The 12,506-nt window shown below is 44.0% G+C and overlaps 1 protein-coding gene across 3 annotated transcripts in view; it reads right to left on the bottom strand.

Annotated features, from left to right (window-relative positions):
- Window positions 1-12,506, bottom strand: part of A2M (alpha-2-macroglobulin) — a 32,977-nt gene that overhangs the window by 6,394 nt on the left and 14,077 nt on the right. For all 3 annotated transcript variants that reach the window (XM_048052978.2, XM_048052976.2, XM_048052977.2), the window contains 15 exons: window positions 12,258-12,416; window positions 10,623-10,850; window positions 10,219-10,282; window positions 9,588-9,730; window positions 7,626-7,775; window positions 6,858-7,028; window positions 6,118-6,250; window positions 5,417-5,528; window positions 4,861-5,089; window positions 4,458-4,584; window positions 3,684-3,805; window positions 2,475-2,526; window positions 2,111-2,191; window positions 1,523-1,699; window positions 965-1,049 (listed from right to left, as the gene is read on the bottom strand). In XM_048052978.2, coding sequence (XP_047908935.2) covers window positions 965-1,049; window positions 1,523-1,699; window positions 2,111-2,191; window positions 2,475-2,526; window positions 3,684-3,805; window positions 4,458-4,584; window positions 4,861-5,089; window positions 5,417-5,528; window positions 6,118-6,250; window positions 6,858-7,028; window positions 7,626-7,775; window positions 9,588-9,730; window positions 10,219-10,282; window positions 10,623-10,850; window positions 12,258-12,416 — 2,033 coding nt within the window. The remainder of the gene's footprint in view (window positions 1-964; window positions 1,050-1,522; window positions 1,700-2,110; window positions 2,192-2,474; window positions 2,527-3,683; window positions 3,806-4,457; window positions 4,585-4,860; window positions 5,090-5,416; window positions 5,529-6,117; window positions 6,251-6,857; window positions 7,029-7,625; window positions 7,776-9,587; window positions 9,731-10,218; window positions 10,283-10,622; window positions 10,851-12,257; window positions 12,417-12,506) is intronic.

The raw sequence follows: 12,506 nt of genomic DNA, 5'->3' as shown, positions 1-12,506 counted from the left end.
TCTCCTCTGTCTCTGGGCCTATAAAACCCTATGATCCTTTTGCATTGAGGCTACAGTTTGGAGGACAAAGACTGTTGATCTGCATCTAAACAAATCTCTTTGGAAAAAGCAGAGAATTGTATGCCAATTAGCTTAACATCAGCATGACAGTAATAATCAAAATGACAGGGAAGAATCAATCCCTCATAGCTCATGGTCTGCTGGCAGGACTCTCACTAGAAATTCATGTCTCATGGGTTTCCCAGAATTCCCCAGATGTGTCAGTAAAACTATGAATACAGTAGAACATATTAAAAGAGTGAGCTGAGAAGCTAGAGCTGTTACAAAGCAGTTATGGGAAGAAACAAGCATGTAGTGAGAGGCCAATGTTCTGTTGAGACACAAGGACTAAAAGCAAACAGAAGGCGATGAAATCATCTATTTTTACCATTACCTAAGTTGAAAATGCACGACAATGATATGCTGAAGCAACTCAAAGTTTTGCAGTAAGTCACACTGGCAACACACACTTTTCTCTAAGATGTCTTTGCTTAGTAACAGACAAACACTTTTGAAAAATAACGATACAGCACTGCTCTCAGATTATCACCCTTTTGACTTATATAAAAATACCTTTCCCAGCAGCCTTCTCAGCAGATGCTGCTCTAGAAGAGCTGTCACTGCAACTCTTCAGCTTTGTCCAGTTGGGATGTAAAATACCTGCTCCCTTCTTTCCCAACTTATTTCTTTCCTTTTTATCCATCATGGTCCTCAGAGTTGCAGGTGGGAGGAGGTGCTTCAGCTACATAACTGGCTGATGCAGCCTCTTTAATCGAGTGAGAGGCAGCACAGGGACCAGAATATCTCTGAAAAGTCTGCTTATCTACAACAGCATTTCCTATTTACCATCATACAGCATGTATTATAGCCGTGTAGCTGAGAAAGAGAGGATACAGGGGAGGCACGGATGACACTCAAATCTCACCAGGTGTTCCCTGTTTGGCCATAGCGTGGTCCAAAGGTACTGTAAGAGCCATCTGCGTGCTTGTAGTTCAGCTGCCTCTGATAACCTGCAACAAAGAGTTAAAGCAAGATTCAGAGGGAACATAAAAACAGCTGTTACAGCAAAAGCAAAAGAGAGAGGAGCAGGTCAGTCCTATACTAGCAAATAAGTACTGATACACCCCTACCTCCATACACTTTTTATACTGCATGAGGAGAAGTAGCACCTGTCTTTCTTCAAAAGGCAGGCAGGACACATTAATGACAACAAGCTACTATAGTGGGTCACCTCGCAACTGTGCACTGCATTGCAACACTGTTAGGGAGCAGAGAAAAGAGGGTACAATGACTGGGTACCCTAATACTTAAGAAACGGAGAATAATAAAGGAACAAACATGGAAGGGGATTCTCAGGCATACAGAAGAGATGATCTGAACAAGAGAGATGCTCTCTTTGCACATCTGGCCAGCATTTGACAGAAGAAAGCCACAGTGGATCTGGAAAAAATCCAAAGCAGACGCAAAAGTTGTGTGAGCTCACCGCTCACTAAGTATCCAATGGCCTTGGATTTGATCTCCTCACTCAGCTGCCCTGTCTTGTTCAGATAGTCCAGGACATAGATGTTGGGTGCAAACAGGACCATGTTCTGTTCCCCGCAGCCAAATGGCATCTGGAGGAGCTGGTGCAGGTTCTGCATGGCAGTGCCCATAATGTCACCTAAGGAACAGGAGATATGAGAGGGATATTAACAAAATTCAGGGCTGGCTACCAGAATCAGAGGAAGCTACAGAACAAGAGAAGCAGGAGATGACAGAGAAGAACAAAAGAAAATCTGTATTGATAATGATCCTGGAATGAAACACAGAGCAACACAGAAAAGGAGGGTAGTGAGTCAACGTTTAGGGCACCGCAGAGGACCCTGAGTGGAATGAAGTGCAGAAAGGGGAACAAGAAGAGCAGAAATAGAAGGGAAAGTACTTGAGACAGAAGGGATGAAATGCAGGAGTGAGGTGTACTGGGAACCAGGAGAAAGAGCTGTGAGGTTGGAGGCCAACACAGGCAGGCAGGCAGGCAGAAACAGTACATGGTTCTTTCTCCCATCAGATCCTTCCTAGGCAGCTCACTCACCCAGCACTGAGAAATATGCTCTGCCTGAGTCTTGCACCACGTTTGAGGGGAGAGACAGGGAAAACTCCTGCAAAGTCTTTCCTGAGAGAGAAACAAGACCAAACAGTTTCAGTACAGTCCCCAAAACTGTCTAATGTAAGGGCAAGGGGCTTCAGTGGAACATCAGGAAAGCCTCCTCTTCCCTTCATCCCTTGCTATAAAGAAATAGGTCTCAGGGTCCCAAGTGATGGGGTGTGTTCTGATTATCTAGAAATATCAGCCTATCTAGAAAATGGTAGAGGCAGCACTATTTTCCTCCTCCAGGCATGTCCCTCCCATCACCCACACAAGAACAAATGGAGAGGGCGGGGAGGGAAGGCCTTACCTTTTGCACAGAGCACAGAGTTCTGGGCTGTTTCCTTCTCAACTCCTTCAGGCTTGGGTGGGATGAAGAAAAACAAGAGAAATGAGAAGTTATTGAAACAGGAAATACAGGCAGAGGGATCCTTAACAACATCCCTAAGAACAGAGTGAAAAGAAAAGTGAGTGAACTGGAGAAGGAAAGGCAGTCACAAACACTTCCTGAAATTTAAAGAAAGAGCTCTGAAATAATAATTTAAGTGTAAAAATAAAAAAAATAAAAAATAAAAAAAATCCGCAATCCAAAATGATTGGTGTTGTACATGGATGAAGGACAGCAGAAGGAGAGGGACAATGCTGCAGGACTATCACATGGGTGACTATTGTAACTGCTGTATGAAGTGAAACTCCTGCATCATTTTAACAAGTACTACAGCTTATAGCAAGTGCTTTTGCTAGCAAAAGCTCACAGTAGCTCTAGAGGGCTGCCTGGAAGGTGTCTGCAGTGCTATTTATCATAAACCTGCAGATGCCCTATGAAAAAAAAAAAAAAAAAGCATTTGTTGACAATAGAAAGTAAAGATGTGCACTGTAATATGCGATGACACTACTGGTACAATACAACATAGTATGCAAGCATTAAGAGAAAGGCTAAGAACACAGAATATTTCTGTCAGATTTACAACACCCAGCATAATAAACTAGCATTTTCCTATAAAAGCTGCAGTACTGCCACATAACATTTCCTTCTATACCATGCAGTATCAGCAACTCTTCTTGCCATAGGAAATGGATAAGCTGTACAATTTTAACATGTTTTCATGGACTTTTATAATATCTGGAGTTTGTGGGGACTTTTCTGCAGGCATCTAACTCCCTTAGGTGCTTGTGATTCCCCTGCCTTCACCATGGTGCCAAGCTATGGTAGCAAACAGAACTGTGTAACGCTCAGCTTAAGAAGCAGTTTGCTTGGCTACTCAGCTAACAGAGAGACAGCGTGTGCTGACTGGTAAACTGTTTACGGTGGGACATGGGGAAAGTTTAAAATACTGGGGGGAGACACATTGCACAGTTATTAACCTGCAACCTTTATGTAGCCCTGCCAGAGATAATGTAAGACCATCATATCACCACACGGTGTAGTGACCGCCTAGAGCTCTGTTTCATGTGTCTATGCAGTGAACACTCTAGCCTGTGAGACAGCTCAGTCCTCCCCTGCCCACAGCCCACATACCTCCACCAGCAGCTGTCTGATGACTGTGTCCTTCCGTCCTTTCTCAGGGGTCTCCACTATGGCGTTCCCGCAGGGCTGCTGGTTTTGCAGGGCCTCAGCGCTCACCGAGAACTCCACCTGCCCTGGAGGAAACAGGGGTCAGCCAGTCCTGCTGGGCAGCACCAGGAAATAGGATTCACTTACATTTCTGGGAGTTTCAACCTGCAGGCCCATAGGTAGGGATTTCCCATCACAGCTGAGCCCAGCTTCTTTCCCACAGGAATTTAGCTACCTAAATCATGAAAAGCATGCTGGAGCAGATGGGCTGCACTGCCATTGAAAGGTGACTATTTTGGTGGCTCTTTTCCAGAACTTAGGACACCACTGTGGTGGGACTCATCAGTCTCATGGCTGTTCAGCACTCTGCTACTCGGCATGCAGACCATGGCTGCTACCACAACATGTAACAACAACAGCAAAGTGTGAAGGTCTCGTGGAGCAACCATCAAATTTCTGACATGAATGGAACTGACAGAATGTCCCTGCCAGCCAGCAAAGTCTCTGGCTTCAGAAGCTGATGTCCAAGGCCTGTAACACTTGATGAAATTGCACATAGTGCCAGACATGGCCTTGCACGCTATGAGTCCACCAGCCTTTACATCCTGCATAACCAGAGATGAGACACTCAGCCACAGTATTTCCCAGGAAACTATGTAGCTCTGACACCAGATACTGAACTGGGAGAACAGCACAGGGAAACCCTCCCTGCAGTTTTCAGTACTCTGAGACTTTTACCTAGAGATCTGGGAGTCACCAGCCAAGCCACCGTTTTCCTCCCGTTCTCACAGAGACAATGAGATTCTTCCTCCTTTTCCACTGGAGTTGCCAGAAATTGAGTAGACTGAGCCAAAGTCACACTGACCTGCCATTTGTAGAGAGAGGTGTAATCAAGGAGGGGTGATCTTGAGAGACAGGGAGAACATATCAGAGAGACGGGAAAAAATAGCAATAGCTATTTCTTCTGTGGCAAAGAAGCAGAGAGCTGGAGTTGGATTTGGCTGTTTGGAGTATGTGGGAAAACACATAAGAATTTCAGGGGTGAAGGGTCTAAGGCTACTCAGAGATAAGAAGGTTAGGTGAAGGCAAGGAGTGTACAAGAAGGTACATGGGTACAGAGAAGGATTTAAATCTTCCATACCCTTATGCAGGCTGTCAGATAGCTGAAAATTGTGGCTTTCAGCGTGAAGGCCTCACCACGCACTACAGAGTAAGGCAGGGTGAGCTCTACAAAGAAGGGCTGGAAGGCTCTGAGGGACACTGTTGGGGACAGGCCAAAGCCTGTGTCTGATGAAGTACAGAATGCATTGGCTTTCCACTCGGTGATGGTGTCGGGGATGGTCACATCTAGTTCAGCATTTCCTTCAGAGCTGGCGAGACACAGAGAGAAAGGACAGGGTGATTTTTATGGGATTTGGTGACTATCAGTACCCCTTTCAGCCTAATGAATCGTAATGGCTGTATGATTGGCCACACTATATTGGGCACTGCACATCTTCCAAACTCACTACTACTACATGGACAAACCTAACCACAGACAAAGGCAGTTCCATCACAGGGGAATGCCAACTGATCTCTGCAAACAGTGAAGGACTTCTTGGCATTGAAAAGGCTTGGTAGACATGAAATTCACGTTTTCATCTTGTAAAACCAATACTATTATAAAAGGTAGAGAGGAACCAGCCCAAGGCACTCACCTTACAGATACTAAACTCCAGATCCACGTTTCTGGGAAATACTTTCGGACTGTCTCTGTCAGCTCTTCAGGAGAACTGACACCGGCCATTGATGGGGCATACATTCTAGAGTCTAAGGATGATAATTCCAAACAAACAAGATCTACATCAGCATCATGCTTTGGTCTGAGAAAGTGGCAATATACACAACAATTAGAAGCTGTGCTGGCAGCAGATGCTTGCTGTTGCTGTAGTGAGCACTGGTACTATAAGCAGTGAAGTTTCAGGGTCAGGGTTTACTAGCAAGGCCTAGCTCTTCCGTGTTACCCACTGGTCCCCAGCAAAACTCATAGTGTGTGAGGCAACACTTCATGAAGTAAAAATGAGCAGCTTAGAGGAAAGAGCTGTTTATGACCTTGTATGCTTGGCTTTGACAAAAGGAAAGAGAAATCCACCGAAACAGACAAAGACAAAAAGTCCTTAACTAACTTCTAGTTTTGTTCATCTATACTTTGGCTAAATTAATTTCTATATTTATTTCTATATTTGTTTAAGCCTGTCTATAGGCCTTTACAACCCAGCAAAAGAGACATGCCCCATGCTCATGCTGAAGATGACATCTGTGAACTCCCCACTTCATCACTCTTGTTTATCTACCCCCCCAAAAAACAGATAGGATCTCTGTTCAGAACAGAGATGACAGCAAGACTCAATTCCTTTACCGCTTGTCCTCATTGCATGTTCAGATGTCATGAGTGCACTTGGAACTGGGATTCCTACAGGTATGTAATTGCCAGTGTTGCAATACCTAGGTTTCTTCACCTTGGAATTTGTGAAAACCTTTAAACCCATTTCCTAAGGAAGGAAGAGAAACACAAGATGTTTTTGTTGTTGTTGTTACTGATTCCAGCTGAGGTTTACACAGCAGATTTGATGTTAGTATTTTATTGCTTCAAAAGCAGAAGCTGTTATGGTCTGTGGATTGGACCTTGAGACGATCCCCCCAGCCCTGGGTCTGGGTGCCCAGGTGGCTCAGAGAAGTCAAGGGATAGATCCCCTTTGTCTGTAGGGCACTGACTCCAGGCTGATTCCAGACTAGGGGTCAGGATGAGCCAGAGATTAGATATGGAGTCTCCCATTTGGAAGGTAACATCTGTGGCTACAACGTAGCTCAAAGACATACTGATTTATATGGGGTAATGGTAGTGGCACAGAACTTGAGTCAGAACCTCAATTCAAGCCAACCCCAAAGCTTTTCATGTAAAGAGAAAATTTTAAGACTGATCAATTCAAGTCAGGAGTACAGCTATCAAGACAGGTGAAGCTTATGACTCTCACTGAACTCAGTGTCAGACTGTTGAGATTCACAAGTCATTTCCTTATGTTGCATCATGCCACAAAAGGCTTAAGCACTTTCATTCCTTCTCCCACTTCACCCCTCAAACATGCAAGAAGGTTTTACTTTTAGGATGTTGTAAGTGTCATCTTCATTCCTATCCGTTACTGGAGAATAGGTGATCCCATCCACAACTATATTCTTCAAGATGACACATTCTTCCAGGGGCTTGTCCAAAAGTATGTCTGAACCATAGTGATAGCCGTGCAATTCCTTCACTGGTAGCAAGCTATACACCTGGGCAGAAGAAGCCAGGACATTTGTCATTTTTCAGTGTCCACTGTCACAATGAAAGGAGTTGGACACAAGCACCGTAACAGTCAAATCCACACAGCCATGGTCCTCCCTGAAGTGGTTGCAATAGGAAACTGAAAGTCCAAGGAGACATCCAAATTTGGAGATATTGACTTTTTTGCTATGGACAGTATGTTACTCTGGTTACTACGGCTAAAAAATATGAAAAATTACAGCGGCCAGCCTGGCTGCAGCCCTTTGTCCCTATTCTGGCAATGTTATTTGCTGCTTAGCATGAGGGGAATAAACTCTTTGACGCTTCTAGATGCTACTCCAGTAAAATAAATCCATGTTTAGAGAGAAAAACTGAAAAATCATCATTAAATACAGGACAGCTTTTGGCTCTGGACATGAGAAGCAGCTTCCTCAACAGGGTTTCCCAGTTACCATTCCTACAGTCATGCAAAATCCCAAACAAACAGCTGCTGCCCAGTTCTCAGATTTTGCCCACTGAAGATAAACAACAGCACAGGACAGCATTCCTGTGGGTTGCTCTTGCTCTGACCAGGCTTTGAGGTGCTACACAAATTAAGTACTTACAGAGGCAGGTGACAGGTCAGCTTCTGGCTTCATGAGGAGAACACTCTTGTCCACAGCACGGACAGCACAGAGGGAGTTTGGGGAGGCTTTGAACAGCAAGTGAGTGTCAGAAGAAGGCAGGCCTTCAGAAGGAGAGAAGCTCAAGTCCACCTGTATCCACAGGAATAGCTACGTCACAGATGCCCTAGCCTTGCAAGACTCCAATTGAGCATCAGTCCTGACCCTATGAATCCCACACAGACATGTATACACACACCCTTCCCTCTGTGCTACCATGTTGTTGGGTTTCCTTCCTGCAGTGCCAGAGGAATCAGTACTAACAGTTCTTGTCAACTTAAGCATCGCAACTGTTCATAACTTTTAAGGCATTTGGGGGTTTTATGGCCACTGCGAATGTGATGAGATAATCCCACATAGTGGCTAGATCTGTTCAGACAGCTGAGCGTGGTTTTGAACAAGCTTCAACAAGCAACGACCTCGCTTGGCAGATTCACTGGTAACATGAGAAGCAGTGATACCTTGGAGCAATACTGTAATATGTGCTGGCTGGTGATGGCTCTGAAGAACTGGCTTGTTGGTTGAGGCCTGCCAGACTAATGTGCCTTCCTCAAAACCTAATTCACAACTCTAATGATCTCCTACTAACCTCTGCCCTGCAAGTTCTTTCTAGCAAAGCTGGTTTCAACACTATCTCACATGGTTTTGTAATAAAATGCCTGACCTGCATAGATCTTCCCTCTCATCAGCAATACAAATGCTCCCCTAACATACAGCAATCAAAGCATCCTTACACTAAACACGTTCCCTGACAAAGCTGCACTAGCTGCCAGTCTCCTTCATGTCCCAGTGAGACCACACAATGCCTTTTGCTGACAACCCTCATCTCTCCCAGGGTGGTCTCCCAACCTTGTGAATGCAAAAAAAAATATTCTTGAGGAAACAGCAGAACAATGAATGTAGCAAGCTTGCTACTAGAAACAATGTCTAGCATACTGATGGCCCAAAGTCTGTCCCAGCCAGGCTGACACCAGCTTTGAATCCAGGATGCTTTTGGAGAGGAAAGCAGTACCTAATCACATAAATTAATTGGCACTTAGCATGTGCCTAGACTTTAATACAGTGCACAGAATGACCTTTAAGATAAAAAGAAAATTCATGTGTCCAGTGTCTTACAGTAACACCAATCTCAAGAACTCATTTAGTTTAGCTTTTGGTGGGACAAGGGACTGCCTTTAACAGTGTACTATTATTTTGAAGCCCTAATGGCAGCTTGAGGATCCTCTCTTCTTAGGGCTGCTCATACATCATTCTGATCTTTTGCATAATGAATATGTGGGGCAGCAAGAGAATCGTTGTCTATATGATCACAGAAGGCTTTACTTTTCTGACCTCTTTCAGCTGAAATGCAGTGCTACTGGAGCATCAGTGCTACTGGAGCACCACCATTCATTGCTCAGTACAGATGGCAGGTTTAAGCAAGGTTTAGCTTCATTTACATATAACAGAAATTACAGTGTAGGAGAATTGAAAGATCTGGCAAATATTAGATGTGCCTACTGGACTGGGGCTGTGTGTGTTTTATTTTTGCTCTGTGACCACACAAGATGCCACATCATTCTTAGAATGAATTTGTGTGAAAAGGAGTGAAATACATGTGTTGCAGTATGACATAAGATACATGGCCTCCCCTTTTCTTACCCCAAACCGTCTGTGAGATCAGTGACTATGACTTGTTGATAAGAGAGGTTTTAGCAGTGTAATCCCTGCTAGCATTTTTTCTCCAGGAGTTGATCTCCTCCAAGCTAGTACAAACCAAAAAGCAGTGAAGCTACATAGAACAATTTATTGGTGGCTTGTCCAGTGTTAGCAAATCTAAATAAATGAGCTTGGCCAGGCTAAATCTAAAAAAAGCTTTGTCAGGTTGCAGTCTAATGGCTGCTCCCTCAAGAAGTGATCACTTACCTTATTGCTGAAACATTTTTCTATGTTGAACTTGGCTGAATCAGCAATCACCTCCCTGCTAGGAGTAGTGGTGTAGACAAGCACTTGGGCCACTGGAGCAATATCAGTTTGCACAGGCAACTGTAGCAAGAAGACCCCATTGGCTAACAAAACAAGAGCAAAAAGTTGAAGTACAGGAAACCTGCTCACGGGGCAGCCAAATTTCCAGCTTTTCCTTGATGATGAACTTCATTCTATCCATAATGAAACTCTAGGCCTCCAACTGGGATGAATTTGTTTTCAAAGAGATGCGTAAGTCTCACTGTCTGACTGAAAAGGTCTGTTTCAAGTCCTGTTCTACAGTGCATAAGCAAGCTGAATTTTGGTTGAGTTTCTAAAAACAAGCCACCAGACTGTGTCTCTGAGGAGCACTGGAGTCTCAGAAATAGTGTCAGAAGACAGCTGGTACAGGGGTTAGCGCAAATCTGTGCTAAAAACAAGTAAAGACAGAAAAGAAAGCTCAAACTCTTCCCAAATCCTAGGGAACATGGATATAGGGATCCCTGCACTGCACATGGAAGCAGCCTCTGTGTCTGCCACAGTTGCATAGCCTCACAGGACAGAGACAATATGGCAGGGGAGGGAAACTTACCACTTTCCTGGTCCAAATCCAGAATGCTGGTGCCTGCTTGCTTGATGATTCCTTTGGCCATCACCTGAATGGAAGGAGAAACCCTGCTGTGACTGAGGTTAGGCATGAGCTAAACCTTAAAGAGGGAGAACCTGAGAGGAGAGTAACTGAGTGTTTATGTGTGAGCAACAGGGAGCTGGTTGCATCCTGCTCAGCTGTTCTCTGCCTCCCTGTAGCAGAATCCCAGTGCTCACCCAGGGGACACTGGGACATCCTCACTCCTTGACCCTACTTTTCCTGGGAAAAGAACATGTAGAGGATGAGGGGGAAGTGTTTAAAGCCTGCTGCCTCAAACCACAATTTCCATCTCCACCTCCCCTACAATTACCAGTGACAACCTGACTGTATGGGAAGCGCAGACTTACCAGGTAGTAAAAGACGATTTTCTTCTCCTCTCCTATGGCCTCTGGTGTAAGGATGTAGTGCACCCGCACCTCTGTGGGGGAGCCGCAGCTTAGCACCTCAGACTTGGGCTCAATTTTGAGAAAGCTTTTACTAGGGGAGTAAAAGCGCTTTATGTAGAGATGGTCTTGTGCATAATTTGGAGAAACCCAGGAATGGTCAAAGCAGTAGGAGTGTACTTTATGAGTTGCCTGGAAACGGAGAAAACACACACAGAGATCCTCAAACACAGGCAGATGAACTGGGACCAACATTCATGGTCTAGTGTTACAGGTTTGGTATTTTTTGTACTTAAAACAAAAAGGTGTTCTACCAAAACCAGAAACATGTGCCTGGAAGATGTAAGACAGACAGGGTGGTGGTATCCTGAGCAAATAACTGGGAATGACTCAATCCCAGAGAAGCTGGGCTTTGTCTCAAATAGACTGAATTGTGTTGGTTGTTTACTTACTGTCAGTATCAGCATATGGACTCTTTACCCTAATATCTTGCCCTCTCTAATTCTCAGTTAGTTTAAAGAGAAAATAAACCAATTTTAATTTTTATTCTCATTACTGGCACTGGAGAACAGATGGTGCTGTCCAGTTCAGGAATTACTAGCACCAGGATCAAGCTGAGGATGCTATGGAAAAGGAGGAAAATTCTCCAATTGAGAATTCAAAACCTAAATAGAACAGAAGTTTAGGGGTTGAGAGGCCATGTCTTCCTAAAAATAAGAGTGAGGGGAAAATATTTCACATTTCTAAGGGTGCTATTTCAGTATTTCATGCGCTTTCCATGCCCTTATTTCTTTATCTTTCTCACTACACTTAGAAAATCTTGCCTTTTCTTTATCTTGCAAAATTCTGCAACCTTCAAGCACATTGTGGTAACTTCTAGATATTTTTTAATGGTTTTAATCTGTGACAAAAGAATTGTATGGAGAAAAAACAAATATAATTCTAGACAAAGTGCCTTATTCCAAGGTGAAATATTAGGAAATGTGTATGTTACATATATATTGCATTTTCCACTAACAAAAGGATGCTCAGCAGCACTTCTTCCAGATAAATGAACTCCACACCACAGAGAGAATTTCTGTGAATGGTTCATACTGTTTTTCTATTTATGGCAGGGGAAGAAAGGAAGGAGGGAGAGAAGGAGGGAAGAAGGGAAGGAGTTTAGAATCTCAGAATGCTAAACTAAACCTTGAGAGATGCTTAGATGAGACACCTGAGAAATCATTTAGCTGAAAAGACAGTGAAGCACTAGCAGCACTCCACCATGAGAGATTTTTAAGAATAAGTTAGACGCATCCTTGATACAGATTTGTCTAGGTAGGGTTGGTGATCCCTTGGAGCAGAACAGACTATATGATCTCTTGAAGTTCCTTTTAACCCTATATTACTATTGCCAAGCTGAAATCAAATACAAGATAAGTGCAACTGTCACATGGCAACCTGGTCTGTTGCATGGCTATTTCCACCATAGTGATGCTAAGGTTGGCAAAGACAACCAGGATCAAGAAGCTAAGTGCTTCTGTATATATAGTAGAAACTTCAGAAGTACTCCCCCTCCAGCCCTGCTGGTCACTTCATCACTTTGCCCCCATGACTCACTGTAATTCCAGCAGATTCCGATTCCAGCATGGAAGTGTTCAGGGAAAACTGTACCCTGCCCTCTTCATTTGTTGTGTAGTTGGTTTCCTGGCCTCCTTGGAAAGAAATCCTCACAGTTTCATTGGCAATAGGAGCACCAGACCCATCCTCAAGTTTCACCTGCAGGAACAAAAACAATATGATACAGGAGAACAGTGTCTGCCACCTGTACAGTCAGTCACCAAGCTGAGGATGTTGGGTCCATCTGAG

The sequence above is a fragment of the Anser cygnoides genome, chromosome 1, assembly GCF_040182565.1.
Source record: "Anser cygnoides isolate HZ-2024a breed goose chromosome 1, Taihu_goose_T2T_genome, whole genome shotgun sequence".
NCBI classification, from domain to species: Eukaryota; Metazoa; Chordata; class Aves; order Anseriformes; family Anatidae; genus Anser; species Anser cygnoides.
Note: the sequence above shows the minus strand (reverse complement) of the source record. Positions and strands in the feature narration are given on the sequence as shown.